General features: G+C 35.2%; 1 protein-coding gene across 1 annotated transcript in view; it reads left to right on the plus strand.

Annotated features, from left to right (window-relative positions):
• Positions 1–18,573, plus strand: part of LOC113233930 — a 77,150-nt gene that overhangs the window by 58,107 nt on the left and 470 nt on the right. Inside the window, exons 21-23 of the mRNA XM_026469166.1 lie at positions 6,022–6,159; positions 10,655–10,793; positions 17,418–17,668. Of these exons, the coding sequence (XP_026324951.1) occupies positions 6,022–6,159; positions 10,655–10,793; positions 17,418–17,668 (528 nt within the window). The remainder of the gene's footprint in view (positions 1–6,021; positions 6,160–10,654; positions 10,794–17,417; positions 17,669–18,573) is intronic.

Genomic DNA, 18,573 nt, shown 5'->3' on the forward strand with positions numbered 1-18,573 from the left:
AAGTATAGTATAATATATAAATTTTTATTTTTTAATTAATTATAAATTGACTTCATAATATTTATTATACATTGACATCAAAGTACATTATTATTACATGACTATATATGTTTTTATCATTGCGTTGTATAAGGGTTAGTGCGATATTTATGAACGATTACTTCTTTGCCATTTTTCAAAATTTGTACGTTGCAACCTAAGTCTTTGATTATTAAAAACGGACCCAAATATACCTTATCTATTTTATTCCCTTCCTCATTTTTCACAAACAAGTAACCTGCTTTATAATTTTGTTGGATTTAGAATTTTGTCATAACTTACCTTGCTTTCAAGTAAATTCTTTCTAGCATCTTCTTGAGCTATCTGTAATCTGTACAAGGAATGAATGTCAGAATCATGATTATTAGGTAGTTTCATAGATGGTAGTTTACACGTTTTACCGAATTTCAACTCATGTGGAGAGTATTTAGTCTCCGTATGCACCGTGTTGGTCTATGCGAAGCACCAGTAGGGTAGCCAGCTACTCCATGAGTTAGGACGATTTTCACAATATATTCTTAAATACGCACCTAACGTCTTGTGTGTGTTTTCCACTGCTCCAATTGACTCGTGATGGTAAGGGGTTGATGTCAGCTGTTTGATTTTAAGAAGTTCACGTACCTGGTTCAAGGTGTTTGAAACAAACTCTGACCCACCGTCAGTCGCGATTTCACGCGGGATTCCGTACCGTAAGATAAGTTGTTTACAAACGCCCTGGCAACTGATGAACTGATGTAGCATCCTTGCAGTGTAAGGGATAAACACTACGAGAGCTCGCATTGTAATGTGAGCGCGTAACAATGACCTTTATCATCCTTAGGTAGTGGATCTACTACGTCCAAATTTTTTTTTTCAAACGCGTAACTTGAAGTGTTTGTAATTTCCATGGGTTTTGTTTTAATGCCATGTTTTTGTTCCTGGCACTGTTCAAATTTTGATACAAACTGGTTGATATCTCTATCCATGCTAGACCAATAACAAAATTTTTTATATTATTAGTCATTCGCCTGATGCCCGCGTGGCCACTAGTGGTCAAAAGGTGAAAGTCATTAAGTATGACTCGCTTGTCATCTTCGTTATTTATTCTTTGCACACTTTTGAGTATTCATGGTCCGGACCATTGTGTGCTTGCCTTTATTTCATTAACTGTCCCTGCAATAAACTCTTCGCTATTTCTTTTATAATGCACACTTCTTCTATGCTTAATTTCGTATATAAATTAAATGAGTGTCTCACCAATACGTCTCACGTGATTGATGATCGAGAAAATCTATTGAGGAAAATACTTGACTTGCTTGGCACATAGACATAATACGATTTTTCCGTTATTAATCCTTCTCTTTCAAATTTGACTAACTTAACTTTTTTATTAACCCGAATTCTACCAAATTTTTCGGTTTCTTAATTATCTGCGCTACTCTTGGTTGATCAGGCCCACCAGTGTTGGGGATGATTATTGGCCGTTCAATTTGGCTTATATTGCACCTGTTTACTTTCTTGCATCCTTTTCGCTTGTGCCCCTGTTATCACATTTACTGTTCGTTAGCTCATTAGCTTTCAATCTTCCTAACTTAATATTATTCTTGATAGAGCATCCGCTGCCGAATTTTTCACGCCTTTTATGTATTCTATTACAAAGTTAAAAACTCTTCTAATTGTTATTGGAATTTCATTAATCTGCTTGTGGGATTACGCATTCCAAATAAGTGTACTAGTGGTCTGTGGTCTGTTTGTAGTTTAAACCGTCTGCCGTATAAATAAAGTCGAAAATACTTTATACTCCACACTATCGCCAGTAATTCTTTTTCGATAGTGGGATAATTCTTTTCGGCTTTATTTAAACTGCGACTTGCGTAAGCCACCGGTCTACCATCCCTATTGCATAGTACCGAACCTATAGCTATTCCAGATGCGTCGGTCTGCAATAGAAATTCGTTATTTTTCGAAAAATCGGGATACTGAAGGACTGGAGGGCTTATGAGAGCCGACTTTAATTCTTGCAATGATTTTTCACGGTCCTCTGTCCATAAAAATGTTGCTTTTTTGTACATAATTTATTAAGAGGACAAGCTTTCTCTGCGAAGTGTGTGATAAATTTTCTATAGTAATTAGCGAAAGCTACAAAGCGCTTCACTTCTTCCGTGCTTTGTGGCCTTGGGTAATCTTTTAAAGCTTGAGTTTTTGAAGGGTCAGGTGATACACCATTTTCGGATACCACGTCTCCGAGGAACAAATTTTTTTTTTAATTTGCACTTTATGTGGTTTAATTTTAAGTTGACTTTTCGTAAGCGCATTAACACGTCCATCAAATTTTTATTATGGTTTTCTAAATTTCAACCAAAAACACACAAATCGTCTAGATAAAACAAACATTGTTCATAATGTAATCCTGACATCACAACTGTAATCATCCTAGTGAAAGCGCTAGGGCTGGTCTTCAGTCCTATAGCTAGTCTCGTCATCTGATATTGGTTTTTGGAAAGATGTAAATGCAGTTCATCTGTAGTCATGCGCGATCCAACTGACATGGCATGAACATTCCTTTACATGTAAGGACGGCGTTGGAAATTGTACTTACCTCTTGACGTTGCGCCACGTGACGGACCTCTGGTATTGATTTGATATTGGGGTCGTAGAATGTATTTGTAATTTTGATTACCTCCCCTAGAATATCGTGGTCCCCTTGTGTAGGAATCTCGCTGTCCTCGCCTTTGTCTGCGCATGCCAACAATATCAGCAGAACCTGGAACCGAAGTCATTTCCTCTTCGGAGCCTTTGAGCGATTTGTAATCGCGTGCTGAAATTATAGTTCCGATTCGACGATTTCGTAGGCCGTCGGCAAGTCTTTTTATAGCGAATTTTTCGTTCAGTGGACACAAAATATTATAGTGATCTGTGTTTCCGTCGGCCTGCGATAGATGTTAAATCTCTAAATAATTCCGAAATTTCATGTCCGAAATGTGAAATACTGCGCTCGTTCTGCCTAATAATTTGCAACTTCGATTCAAGTGCAGTTGCCGCCTTTAGGGGTATTAAGTGTATTCGCATATCCTTAAGAGGATCTGCAATCGTCTCGTAGTTACCTAATATTTTTAACTTTGCCGATTGAGAGACACCCGTCTCTTTATAACAAAGGAAATTAATTGCGTTTTTTCTGAAGATGCTAAAGTAGATCTGCAGTACTCTATTCCGTCAATTAATTCCTTCGTGTTCTCGTCCTTGTCAGTCATAACCGGCAAAAGACTAAGCGCAATTTTTAAGTCAAATTTCGTCATATTTGGTAAAGACTCGCTCGCACTATAACTACTGTCACTTACCTCCGATACTTCATCGCTTTCCTAAGTTCCTCTTCCGCTTCTCCGTGTTCTGCAGCGGGACAGAAAGCTTGAATTTCTGCGTATAATTTTCTGACAGCTGTACAACACCTATTTATTTCTTTTTTTTTCACTCATAAATTGTAACACTTTCTTTATAGAGTCTAAGTAATTATTATATTGCGTTACTATAATTTCGGCGTTTTCTAACTTTTTCTTAGCTGGTTAATAACTTTTTTGCCGTTTAGGTCCGATTTTAATTAAATATTTTCTAATAGCACGTAATTCTTCACATAGTTTGTTGAAATAATTAGACATAAAAATCGCGCAATATTAAATCATTACTTACATAATTCGTACTTAATTACACTCTATTATAAACATACCTAATCTTTATATATTTCTTCTAAATGTCTGTACATTTAGAATCGTTATTTGAATAAAAAAAATTCTTATGGTAAAATCATTGACTTACAAATAAATGGACGACGGGTCTAATACAAAAACCACGAAAAAAATGTCCCAAGTCAACCTATTCGAAATTTAAATTGTAATGTCATCGCAGTATCGCGCTGTCAGTAGAACAAATGAAGACTGTCGCGCTCTGTATACGATTTTAGCGCCTTAGAAGTGCGGACACTTTTTAGCGTGACCCGACGTCCATATAATTGTAAGTCAATGGTTAAAATGTCAAAATTATCGCACCTTTTCCGCCATAATAACCACATACAAAAATGTGTATGGCGATTTACGCCTTTTAAATTACTATATAACTATAGTCACTTTTCACAAGAACACATCACACACACACCGTAATATCACAACGTCATGTCACAGAGAGGAATATAGTTTATTTGTAGACTATTAACCGATCTTCTGTAGACGTAACACCTCAGTTTCGACTCCACTTTCGACCTTTTTGTTAAAGCATGTTATGACTATGATTATTCCGACCAGTAAAAAAAAATTATAAATGCCAGCATACGCCTGGAGATCATTCCAATGTGAGTTTCCATCTGGGTATTGGTTACCGTATTTTGATAACCAATTTGGGAAGTCACTTGTGGCTGTGGTTTCGGAGCTTGCGAGTAACACATTTTTGATGCGCACGAAGCCAGATATGATTTATATTTTATTTGCTACATGAGTCGCGCCAGTGGCAATACTCAGATATGGCAGGGTCGCTATATAAGGTTATGAGGTTTGCGAGTGAAACAACCGAATGACGATATAACACTGACTTTATCTGCTCATGCGATTCATGCGTCTCTGGAAGCATACCACACCTAGAGGTGCCGGTGATGATTTTATACCGATTTATCGGATATCGAAGTTATAACAGGTAAAAGAACTAATACTAATTGCTATTTCGGTAACTACTCTAGCAAACCATAAAGTTTTTTTAATGCCTGGGTCTGTCATTTAAAAAAAATAAACAACTTCAAAAATACGTCACGACAATCATGTGTATTATTGTTTGGGGCTGGTGATGTCGGTGTTTATTTATTGAAAACATATCGTAAGTTGCGTTTTTTAAGTTTACCCTGAATATAAATGTTTATAAACTATACTTTAAGGAGTAATTTCATGGTAAACATTAGAACCACTCAAACGGAATATTATCATATTCACCTGCATTTTATTTGAGATGTTTTTGTTGTAGTACGGAGGGTATTTATTTAGCAATGCAGAATAATAATTTTTATTTTCAAAAACTTGTATTTAAACTACATCCTTTTCTAATTTGCCTAAAGCCGCCATTTTGCGGAAGGATGAACGCATCGCGTGAGCGGTTATTGATCAAGGGATTATACGTTTATATAATACTACACTACACGTCGCCTTGAAACAAAAGTTAATACATCCCATGTGCCTGTAATTTCATTACAATTAGGGTAAGGAGCCTAAAAAACTGAAACGCAGTAATGTACACAATACTGTTTGGCGTCAGAAATAGGGAGGTGGCAGTACTTTCCACAACGAACTCTTTCAAAAGAAGCCCTGCTGCTACTAAAATGTGACTCAATGGTTCACTTGATTTGGAAAATTAATCAATACCGCAACACGAAGCGCAATATCATCAACGGAAATAGGAATGAGTCCTAACAACACTACCCAACCATTTACCCAAAAACTAATTACCCTTACTGCCCTACCTTTTGTCACGCGCTGCGTAGCCGGTAGAAATTTGGCCACCGGCTGTGGCTGGTTGGTCTTCCCCTCCACAGTTCTAGGCCCTTAAACTGTGCCCCTTTTACTCTGGCTGGATGTGGTGCCAATGAGCAATGAGCAATGCAACGCGGTAGTTTAAATGTGTATCTTTTTAGCCTAATAAAAGTATTACTAATACTGACTAATAAAATTTTAAAATGGTATTTACTGAAATGATATTATGTCAAATTATGCAATGTCCTATTTAAATCATGCCTCATACCATTTTCATTTGTTGCGAGGCCCATAATTCCCACTAGTTCTGTGGTACAGTTCTGTTGACAGAACTACTGGTACTTTTTTCCCATTTGTTCTGTTAATAAATAGACAGTTTCTTCACAGAACTACTGAGAATTTTCTCACCCACTACGTCACTATTGCAGAAGGTAAAAGCGAACAAAATAGTTTCTTTTTTTAGAACTTCTACTCCGAACCTATATCTGTAAATTTGTTACAGCTATACTCAGTTTGCATAATGGCATTTTGTTGGCTGTGGGCAGCTCAGTCAACGGTTTTTTGGTTGGCCACTTCCGACTTCTGCACACATCCTGTCAAGAGCATTTTGATATTAATAGACGAACCTGAATACGATCACGTTTGTAAACTTTTTATTTTTATATATAACTAGCTGTACCTGGTTGTATCGCTGCTTGCCTGCAATGCCTGGAAAAATTCTGAAAACTCCTTAGAGGAGGCCCGTGTCCACACTCCCGGAAACATAATTTGAGCCACCTCGCGTTTTTTCCGTAAAGGGCTAGAATACAAAACCACTGTAATCACCGAAGAAAAAGGCTTCTCCCGGTTTTGCAAGTCCAACTTTCCAACAAGGACTTAGACTTTTAAAATACTAGTCTCAAAATTGCTTAGGATAGTTCTTGATCAATCGAACATTATTTAAGCTTAGGGCATTTAATACTGATGCGAGGTGTCTCGAATTATGTTTCCGGGAGTGTAGTAATATTCATAAATTTGACTATGTAAATAAACAGTAGGATTACACCAAGTTAACCCTTAAATTTGCAAAATATCAAGTCTTGTAAATCTACCTTTTCATTTAATCAATAGTAAATGCACAGCACAGTGTAGTGCCCATTTCCCTTATACACATTATTTTCTACAGAATGTACGACATGATGGCCAACGTTGCCAAGAAAGTAATCGACAAAATACTGTAGAAACATAATTTATTGAAAAAGTTCAAGGCTTAGTGAATTCCATTTTTCTTCTGTCCGAAAACGAAACTTGAAACCGCATACAGTCGTAACTCAAATATGATGGAATTGAGAAAGCACGATTTGAAAGTTCCAAAAACTATTGAATGGAACCAATAATTTTATATTCTCGTTTATAAATTAGATAGCTAAAAGTACAAATAAAAATAATCACAATTAAAATAATCAAAATAAAAAAATAAAAACAAAAAAAATCACAAGATCATTAGGTATTTCTTTTTTTCAATTAAATTTAAAGTTATTTTTGAGTTACGACAATATTCATGGTATTATTTCCTCTGTGCAGTATTTTACTATAGTATTAATTTTCCATCAAGGGCAGGTAGATTTTGACAGTTCATAGCGGCCATGTTGTCGAGGATGCTTTTGTCATATCTGTTGTTTATTGTTCAATCACTAGAAACAAATCAACATAGCAAGTTACAGGGTCGAACAATACGTGCAAATGATAAAAAAAAATATTATCAAAATGGATGTTCTATTGTGGCAACGATTCGTCTGTTGCACCCATTTTACGGTTTACATGGTCGTCCTCCCCAGTTAAATATTCAACATTTGGTGGCCAAATTCGAGTCGACCGGTTTAGTGAACCGTAAGTCAATGAAACACAAGATGTGCCGAAAACATCGCCGCTGTTCGTGAGGTGTTCAGGAGAACCCGAGGCAGTCTAGTTACTGAAAAATAAACAACACATTTGACAAAGGCAGCCTCAACAACATGGCCGCTATGAATTGTCAAAATCTACCCGCCCTTAATGAAAAGCCCTATATAACCTGACATCGTCTGTTGGCCATTGTCCCTTCAATAATAATTCTCTGTTAATACAAGTTTTGATCGTGCTTACTAGTGTACCTATGTGTGATAAAATGACGACTGTCGATTGATTTCATCGAGTATATATCCAGAAATAGAAACGAAATAAGGACCATCCATCCCTGGCAACTCATCAGACAAATGGGCATTATATAACTCTTAAATATCAACTCTCGTTTGCGTTGAAATCACAAATTAGAAAGCTGAAATAGTACAGCGCCAACAACTGACCTGTGTGTACGTCTCCGTATATTCCAAAAATTATCTGTATTTATTGTAATAAAGATCTCTAACAATGGGGGGGCTGTTCCATTCTGTGGTGTGAGAAAAACAGCAAAACATTGAATTACAAAACGGACAAAAAAACAAAAATAATTCTTCAAAAATCTAAATTGGTTCAGTTATCCCGTAACATACATACGAAAAAAAACATGTAGTCGAATCAAGAACCTCCTCCTTGTTTTGGAGTCGGTTAAAAAAGGCAAAGTACCGAAGATCGAGTTTTCTATCTATTGCCTAGCGATATTAATATAAATACTAATAAAATTACAATCAGATTTTTTTGAAAAAACATGAACAATTCTATTTTAGAGGTACAATAATGTACGCATTTTATATAATATAATAAAATATTTTACAACCCTTTTGGAGCCCGAAAACAAGCCTCACGTTTCGGTACAGAAAATAAATTTGTACTTTTATGCCACCCGCAGTTCGCCTTTCATTTTAATACTCACGACTGCGGTCTGCCTGGATCATTCTTCATACACACGGGTTCCGAGCGCCTGTAAAATTATTGCTTTACGGTCACTGTTTTGATACACAATATAAAAAGTACACACAAAGCAAGTAATGTTGGAAGAGAAGAAGTGGTCATGGACTATAGCAGAATAATCAAAAGCACAGCAAAAGCGATGCATTAATACAAATATATTAATAATAATCTCAGTACAGAGTACTAAAAAAAACCGACGTCAAAAGTACGTGGAATTACGTCTTTATATTATACACGTCAATAGCGTAATAAATGTCATTAAAAATTGTTATGTGTTAATGTACGCGGACGACATGAGTTTGTGTTTCGCATCAAAAAATGCATTAGACATTAAAAAAAAAAAACATATTCAAGACGATTTAGAGAATGTTACGAAATGGGCACACGATAATGGCATTATTATAAATATGGCAAAAACCAAATGCGTGCACATTCACTCACCGTATAATGTACAGGCAAAGAAAGTTACGTACAATGACATATCAATAGTCGGACACAATTATGAGTGTTTACATAAAAATAAAGTAGGATGTACTTGTACTAATCTAGGATATGTTGAACAATTTAAATATTTAGGTCTCATTATAGAACGTAATTTTAGTTGGAAAATACATGTTAGTGAAGTGTGTATGAAATTAAATAGAATGCTTGGTAGGTTTTTTCACTTAAATTGTATATTGGATAAAAAAACATTGTATATGGTGTATTATGCGCTGGCAGACTCGCTAATAAGCTATGGATTAAATGTATATGGTCGGACCTTTGCTAGTTATCTAAAAGGAATCAGAAAGTTACAAATTAGTCTGATAAAACATTTAGTGTGCAAAAAAGTAATAGAAAAATGTAAACACACAGAGTACAATGACTTATTTAGTTACTGTAGGGTCATGCCTATAGAAGTTAAGAGTAGGTATTTGATAGTGTTGGAAAATTACTATAGCGATAATGATAAAGTTAGGCTTAAAAATAAGTACATGACAAAAAGAGTAAGGCAGGGTAAACTAGTGCAGTTTAAAGCAAATAATTATTATGGAAAAAGATGTACACGCTATTTAGTTCCAAAAATATATAACGCCATTGATTGGCTTAGAAATGATACAAAATTAAGTAAATATGCACTAAAACGTAAGTTAAAGGCGTACCTCTTAAAATAATCTTTATCTTTTATTTAATAAGTTAGTGGTTCAATTGTATAATGTTAAATATAGTAAAGTAGGTATTATTAAGTAAGAGTGCACATGTCGCCAACAAACTGCACAGCAATTTGGCGACTTTTTGTAATAAGTAATACGTTGTAATTTTGAATAGTAAATAAATAAATAAATAAAATAAAATAGTCTATTTGCTAAGTTTTATTGAAATATCCCCTAGTTCGCCACTATACGGGACTTGACACAGGAGATAACAAAAATCGGTTCTCACTGCTCAAAGTATATTGAGAGAGAAAAACGCTTTGAATTGGAGAATAGCAAAACCAATCATGAAAAGAATTGCTCCTTAAGTAAAATTTAGGCGCTATTTATAAAAATGAATGTTCATGCGTGACCAGCCACCCTTAGAGATGAATGATTTTCTTCAAAATAAAATGAGACCACTATGGAGGTTACTCTCTTTCCAACAAAAAAGGAATCATGAAAATCGTTTCACAAATACCGGGGTTATCACGTAACATACATACAAAAAAAAACACAGTTGAATTGAGAAGCCCCTCCTTTTTTGAAGTCGATTAAAAACAAACAGTATCACATTTCGTCGGTAATTAAATATTAAATCCGTAATTCTTAAATTTTCATGCATTATTACAAAGCTCAAGTTAAACTGGTCTGTTTGAAGTGAAACAATTGACGACACCCGTCAATTGTTTCGAATTTGGGCTGGCCAATCGGAGCGCAGTTGTTATCGTAATGATTTGGCAAAATAATTTTCAAACAAATTAAATGATATTATGTCTCTATGTCTAATTGATATATGTATAATAAAAAAGGAGTACCTATATGTGCAAATCTGATATTCACCTTAATTTGGCTTAGTTATATTTTCTGTCAAATGATTAGTGTGACCCATGAATGACAGGATTTTGAAGGCCTGGCGCATGTTCCAGATATAGGTATAAATTGCAATCACCATTTGTCATGGGCATGTCAGCAGTCATTTCACCTGCACTCGGCGAAGTGCCACTTGTATGTAGAAGCGCTAAAGAGCAGTGGTTTACTCTCCTACAAAAATATCTACAAAATTTTAATTAACTGATAATATATTTATTGTTACAGGTAATCAAGTATTTCCTGACTTGCGATGAATCTTCCAAATCCCCTGCTAAAAAACTCTGGCCGAGTAATGAGTTCAGATATTGGGATTTGCACAATATTACATACCTACTTGAATATACGGAACTTCAAATGTCTTTACGTACGTATTCGAAAACCATTCATTTTACTAGAAAATATGACAACAGTTGTTTGATTTTTTGTAAATCATGCAGTCATATATTCATAGCTGGTTATAAGAGGAAAAGGGCTGTTTGTCAAGAGAAAGTTTTTGAAAAAATGAACAGTTAGCGATTTAATTATTTTGTTTGCTTTTGTAACTTATATTTACGATTAATTTATATATAAATTGAATACTATACAACTGTACAAAATAACACTTTTAAATGAAAACTATGATAACACAATATATGTATTTGTTTAGTGAAAATATGATACAAAATCCTCTATATGCACTTTACTTACTTAACTGTATTTAAGTAGCCTTAAAGTTTCCAAGTCGCATTGGCTATTCTCGCTATAGCCTAAACTCTATCATTGAAGTATATAATGTGTTGATGGGTATGTTGGCACTAATTTCGCAATTGATTACCTCAATCCCTTAACCCCTCTGTAAATTCGAACGTAATCTTTTCTAATTAATCTTTTGTAATAAATACTGCGATACGATACTACATTCCTTGTTTGGTATTGACGTAATTGCTTACGCCGCAATCCAAACCTTACTCCAGTTAGTGGCAAGGTTGCCACAGTACCTAGCTGTCTTGCTTATAACCTGACTATGTTTGTTTATTTATTTATAATGGCTAGATTTTAAATTGTTAATAAACCTTTAATTATACATTCAGGGTGTACAACTAATGTCAAGTTGATTTCCACGGCCACACTAAGCAAAAATGTAATAATATATAAATATATTTATATAGAAATAAAATATATTTCTCAAATCGCCTTCGTGATATTCGCTTACCTCACTGAATGATAATAATATGTTAAGATGTAAATGTAGTTAATATGGATGGTAAACCACGCATTAGTTTTCATCAGGCGAAATTGCTGTCGAACGTTAGTTTATGCAAAATAAAATATAAAAATCTTCGATGACATAGGTAGCATAAATTGGAATGTTCTTTGGAAAATAAAAATAAGGTATTTAATTAATCACTTTTGTAATACGAAGTAAAATATACTTTACTTACTTACTTACGCACGCACGCACGCACGCACGCACGCACGCACGCACGCACGCACGCAAGCACGCACGCACGCACGCACGCACGCACGCACGCACGCACGCAAACACACACACACTCGCACGCAAACACACACACACACACACACACACACACACATACACATACACACACACACACACAGTCACACACACACAATATGTTTTATTATGCCTACAAGTAATTATTTACTTTACATTATTGTGTTTCTTTGTCACATACTTCTTTTTGAAGAATAAATCTTTTCACTTCCCATTCTTGTTCCCGTATTCGGAATACGTTTTACAATAAACTAACGTTCAACAATAAATTCATATCTGACCATTTATAGTATTATTCTCTTATTAATTCCGGAAACGTATAGTGCGCCTCACGTATAATGGTACAGATGCACATGCAATTTAATAGCATGCTAATAAGCATACTTGAAATGAGCATGCTCTCGAACTGTTTACATTTGCTAAAAATAAGCATGCTAGTTTTAAGAATGCTAATGAATGAACATACTAAAAGCAAACCATTCATTCATAGTTGCTATCAGTGTTGCCAGGTATACTGTTTTAACTGGCGATCTACGGGTTTTGGCCGACGTCTACTGTTCTATGTATTCAATGACTGTTCTTCTGACAATTATGGAAAATCTACTGTTTTATTTTAGACATTTACTTACGATTTAAATACAAAGAAGAATGCTCAAGTTCTATATAGTCCTGGATCAGTTAAAAAAATTTAGAAATTTTCTGGTTATATACTCGATACTCCGACAAAGCTGGCATGAAGGCGTTCTATATAGCTTACGATATTCGTGAAAGAAACCTATTGTACTGATTTAGTGTTTCTGTTTGTAAACACCGTTTAATATTCAACTTGCATTCAGAAACTAGATACTCATTGTAAATTAGCTAAATGTTCATTCATTGAGTTTGTGAGTTCAGTTTTATAAAGCGAAGCGACCACCTGATGAAGACCTAGAAGATTAACCGACGGGAGTGCGGAGTTTGACATAATTCTTTGGGTTCACAACTGAGCTGGATACGGCGCTTTGCGATCGTTTCGTTCTCGGCCTCGAGAATGCTAAAGAATGACAGAAGTTATCTGCAGAGAACGTAGATCAACTGACGTTTAGTAAGGTATTGCACTTGGCGCTAGGTACCTGTAGCACGCGATCAGATATGCAAAGAACGGCACTAGTCTGGCCAATAACAGAGCGGCGGCGAGATGTTCGGTTTACGCGCCGGCTCCACGACTGTAGCCGCTGGCGACACGAGCAGCAGTTACAAATACATAAAAAAAATACCACACAGTCTGCAAAGACAAGTATCGTCGTACTATTACACGTAAAAAGGATAATGTCAAAGGGCATCTAAGTTGTGTCAGTAAAAGTAATAATAACAAGTGAAACAACTTTACAGCTGAGGATTTCGACATTTATTTTTATTTTTTTTGTATAATATCAAGTGAGTGCGCCCGTTGTTAAGTGATAATTCTATCCATAACAGTTGTAGTGCTATTTAGAGCTTAAAATCGCATAAATGAAAGACTTGTATGAGGGCATGTGTCGACAACGGTACCCAGCTGGAGGCACTTATGCGGTACCCTGAGTGTGTGACGGAATTCGGATCCGATGAAGGTACCCACAACGGGGCGTTCAAGGTTTGCGCGTACACTGCGTGCAAACGTGTCTAGTGTTGGTCTCATCCAATACAAGACACAATAACGAAATATAAAAAAAAATTGTTTATTTGACAAGCAATGCAACACAAAGAAAAGATTATAAAATGTTATAAACAAAAATACACGTCAAATGGGTCTATGACTCAGCTACACAGGACAATGAAGAAAATTGTCCTCGCTGATATTCTGCCATAGCCGTTAATGGTCAGAAATACACAAAAATATATATTATGAATTCATAATAGATTCTAAAAGAAATATATAGCTTGCAATTAAGAATCTTAAAAATTATTGTTCCAAGGTATATTAAAAATAGATACATAGATAATGATGTTGGGTTATTTAGTTATTGTCAAGTGATGAGTGTTTATGATAAAGTAAAATTTTCAACGTTGGCTGAATTTAATTATGTACATAAATTATGTGAATATCAGAGACCAACTAATTTGAGAGTCATACAGATAAGAAAATATATACTCCCTAAAACAAATAATGTGTATGGTACTCGAAAACTAGAGTATATAATACCTAAGTTATTAAATAATTTGCCTGGGTATATTCAAGACCTATATGTGGAAGGAAAATGTAAAAATAAATTAAGGAAGTACTTACTGGCTAGAGAGAATCGCTGTGGACAGATAAACCCTTAGTGGTTTTTGAGCTACAGCTGCTTGTAATATGTTTAAGTTTTTGTAAAAGTATTAAATAAATAAAAAAAAAAATATATAGCACACACATAGGCATAAGAATACACTGATACAAATTATTAAAATCAGAATAACAACACACAATCCACGAAATATAAGAATCTGCATTCCATGATTGCTTGTCAAGTAGCCATTATAACATAACATAATACGTTTGAATGTCCGTAACTATAAAGACGCCGCCGCTCTTACGAGAGGAAGTTTTCTATATTTTAGACGAGGCATATTTGAAGCAACTACGGGCTACAGCGAATGACATGATCGGCTTCCTAATCATGACACCCCTATAACGCACTCCCTCTGCATGCGTTTACGTTACAAGCTTATTGTGAAGATACATAGATATTCCTTTTTTTTTTAATAAAGAATGTAAAAAACTCTCATATCTAAGACAACGTGAGCTCTACATACTTAGGATCTGATTTTTGAAGAGATGAGATGTGATGTGATCTGTCCTTGGCACTGCATTGCAATAACGTACTCATGCATTCTCTGAATCAACATTATTGTTTTTTAAACAGAAACGGAGCACCAGTACATGTTCCGCCGACCATTTCGCGATAGAGTTCATTATTTAGCTGTGGCCTGAAAGTGTGGTGCCGTCTGATGAACAAGTGCCGTTAATGTATCGTAGCTGCAAATTTTATAAATGTATTATTTTGGTAAATATTAGTGAAGGGAAATGTAGGTAGAAATCATATGGCCTTACGCAGTTTACAGTGAACCATTAAACGACTATGTTGCTATCGGCATCTTTTATTGGCATTGACTTACAATCATATGGACGTCGGGTCCGCGCTAAAAAGTGTCCGAACTTATAGGGCGTTAAAATCGTATACAGAGCGTCATTCACGCTTTAGTCTTCGCTTGTTCGACTGACAGCGAAGCAAGCAAAATTAGACAGTACTGCGATGACATCACAATTTAAGTTCAACGTTTTAGCTTTTTCATATTCCTTTACATGTCACTACGTTTAAATAGGTTGACTTGGGAAATTTTTTTCGTGGTTTGTGTATTAGACCCGTCGTCCATTTATTTGTAAGTCAATGTTTATTGGAGTAAATCCTACAACACGTGGGGCATAGCGAAAGCTCCTGGTACAGGCCACTTGTAAAAGCAACTAAAAAAACAAAAACGAAATTTAAAAAAGGAACTCTCTGTGAGTAGGTTACACGGAATAAAGAAAAGAATGGAAATGGCATCAAACAACATTTGTATGAAAACCGGTGTCGCCACACGCACACATTTCAAAACGTAATCTAAGATAACATAATTTTTAAAATAACAAACTTTTGTTAAAAAACTTTGTTATTTGGATGTAATAAGGTTTTATTATTACTAGTCACATAAAAGCTAAGAATCCTATGAACATAAACTTCTTGGAACCAAAGCAAAAAGTTGACAATCTACAGATAGGGATGTGACATTTAATTGATATCGACATTATGTTTCATAACTAGCGGAATATTGAACTAGGCATTGCTTTATACTTGCTATAAGTGGGGTTAATCACGGAGTATATGGAAACGGCATTTAAAGCAATTTCTTAGAGAACTAACGCTAGTTCTACGTAGCTACGCAGCTGACTTTTACACGCACGTACACATTTGTTACCAAATACGCATAAGGTTTTACTACACGCAAATATAATTGATATTAGCTACGCAGGCATGTGTGTATACGTAGCTACATACTACAATCACAGTATTAATGATTTATTATACTGTCATCAAACTTTCTTTAACCTACTAGATTTCAACTCAGTCCGATCATTGGAAGGGTTGAAATATTAAAATACAGTCGTCAAAAAAATCTTTATTCTCCCTGAAATATTACCTCTTTCTGAACTGGCTGAACAGTAGTCACTATAGTGTCGACGAGCTTGTCAAGAAAATGAAGATATTTATTTCCGAAGACGAAGAAGCGAATCATTTGTTTCATGAAATCTTGACGAAAAATAACTGACAATGCTTCAGAAATGTTTTCACATTTAGATGTGGTCTACAATTTGTGAAGGCGACTCGGAGTTTCATGTCCACCTGATTAACCAAATGATTTATTTCTTGATAAATTTTTCGGTTGTTATTCATACATATACAATTTAATGTTATGTCATAAAATGCCTATGACATTTAGTAGGTACCCAGCTTTTACAGCCTGTTCTTCAGTCCATTTCTACTTTAAAAAGGATCCGGCGGGAAACTAAAAAAAGTCAACACAAAAACTGCAAATGTTAATCATGCCTGTGATAAAACTAAGAACTCAAACGGATGAAGGTGACGTATAATAAGCAAGTAGGGAGATAGGAATCATGTAGATAAGGGAAAGAAAATCTCCAATCTTAAAGTCTTCATTTGATACTCCACGAGCTTACGTGCAATGTAAAATGATCGATACTGTACCTCTTCTATCTATATTTCCTTTTATATCGTTTTGTGAGTGTTGGGACCAAACATGTAATCAAAACTGTTAGCTTTTAAATACCTGTAAACAATTTATGTTTACACATTGGTACCGCTATAATAAAAAAAAATTGAACTAAACCAAAATCAAAGTCGGAGCATTGGTAAAAACTGATAGCTTCTTTCTTCGGCAAATCAGGATATTACACTACGGTAGTGCTTGAAGGCCAAAGTATAGTAACTACAGATTGATATGTAAACACCTGCTTGCCCAGATAGTTAGAAAAAAATTCGCGAAAAGCGTTCTCGAAGCAATGTCGTCCTTCACCACGACAACGCCTCTGTACAGTCCGCTACGGTAACGAATGCTTATTTGATGGCCTCAAATGTGGAGCTGATGACCCATCTGCCACACAACCCAGACCATGTGACTTCTGTTTATTTACAAAAAATTGAAGATAAATTTAGAGGTTATTTGAGATTTAGAGGTTGAAAGCGTTCAACGAAGCCATTGAAGAGGCCCATACGGAAGACTAGTCCCACTGTTTTTCACAATGTTTCTAACGAATGCAGTGTGTAAATGATGTGATGTGTGACGAGTGATGAAAAACAATAAAGCTATTATAAACATAATATCTGGTCTTACTTATCAGAATCCAGAAACTTTCAGTATCACAACAATATGACTATCGTAGTTTGCATTAATTTGTTTAATTTCGAGTTTGATTTGTTTTTATTTTTTATTTTACAGTTAAAGACAAGTATGGTGAGAAGGGTACTTATTATGTATTTGATCCCAAAACAGACCTGTATTCGGTAATAGAATACGCAATAGTATATTCTGGAAAAGAAAAATTAGAAAAAATTGTCTCGACATTAAATGAAGTTATATACGATGGCTCTTCAAAGTCAATCAGCTACAATTTTTTGTTAATACAAAGAGCGTGCAGTTCGACTCGAGATTCTTTTAAACGTTTATATAAGCAAGCTTGCTCATCGATCGTAAGTAATTTTATGCCCTTTTCAATGTGTTTAGAAGTAGACATCTCCACGTTTCGGGATACTCCATTTTTAACAAATATATGAAATACCAAAAGTTGTAAACGATCTGCCTACAAATCTCAAACAACAAATTAATAAAATGAACATTAAAAATATGTTAAAAAGCATTTTATAAGTTTATTACTGTGCACAATGGTGGATGGCGCGACAATGTCTTACGACTCCGACACGTTTCCCTAGCACGTGCCGCTATACCGCTTTCACCAGACCACACCCCGGACACTCTATACAACTGTCGAAAATTATTTACCTACTACTACTACTACATATAGCAACGCGCTATCTGCACACGCGCAGATGAGTGCGTGAAGTGGTAGGGTTACCCATCACTTTCTCGCATTATTACGTTACGTGGTAAAAGCGGCAACATAGCGAAAATTCTAACGCGAACCTGTTATCTATGATTCTATTAATAGAATCCTAATAATTATACATGTCTATTAGGTATTTATATCGATATATTATTATATTTTAGATTAATCAAAGTAATATTGAAGATTTATTTTAAAAATATATTAAAAGCACTTAAAATGTTATATTTCGGACATTTACTTTTAAGTAAGGTTAAAAAATTATTGGAAATTGCTTGTTCAAGTTTTATTATTATTTTTTATTATTATAACAAACTAGTGGAGTAATTTAACAAAAAATGATTGAATATCAATTCAATAAAAATTTAAAACAAAATAACTTGTGATCTAGTAATAGTATTATTTAATTGAAAGGGACAATTATACAGCTGTACACACACACACACACACACGCACGCGCACGCGCACGCGCACGCGCGCGCACGCGCGCACGCACGCACGCACGCACGCACGCACGCACGCACGCACGCACGC

Source organism: Hyposmocoma kahamanoa, unplaced genomic scaffold, assembly GCF_003589595.1.
Source record: "Hyposmocoma kahamanoa isolate Upper Pololo Valley unplaced genomic scaffold, ASM358959v1 80, whole genome shotgun sequence".
Lineage (NCBI taxonomy): Eukaryota > Metazoa > Arthropoda > Insecta > Lepidoptera > Cosmopterigidae > Hyposmocoma > Hyposmocoma kahamanoa.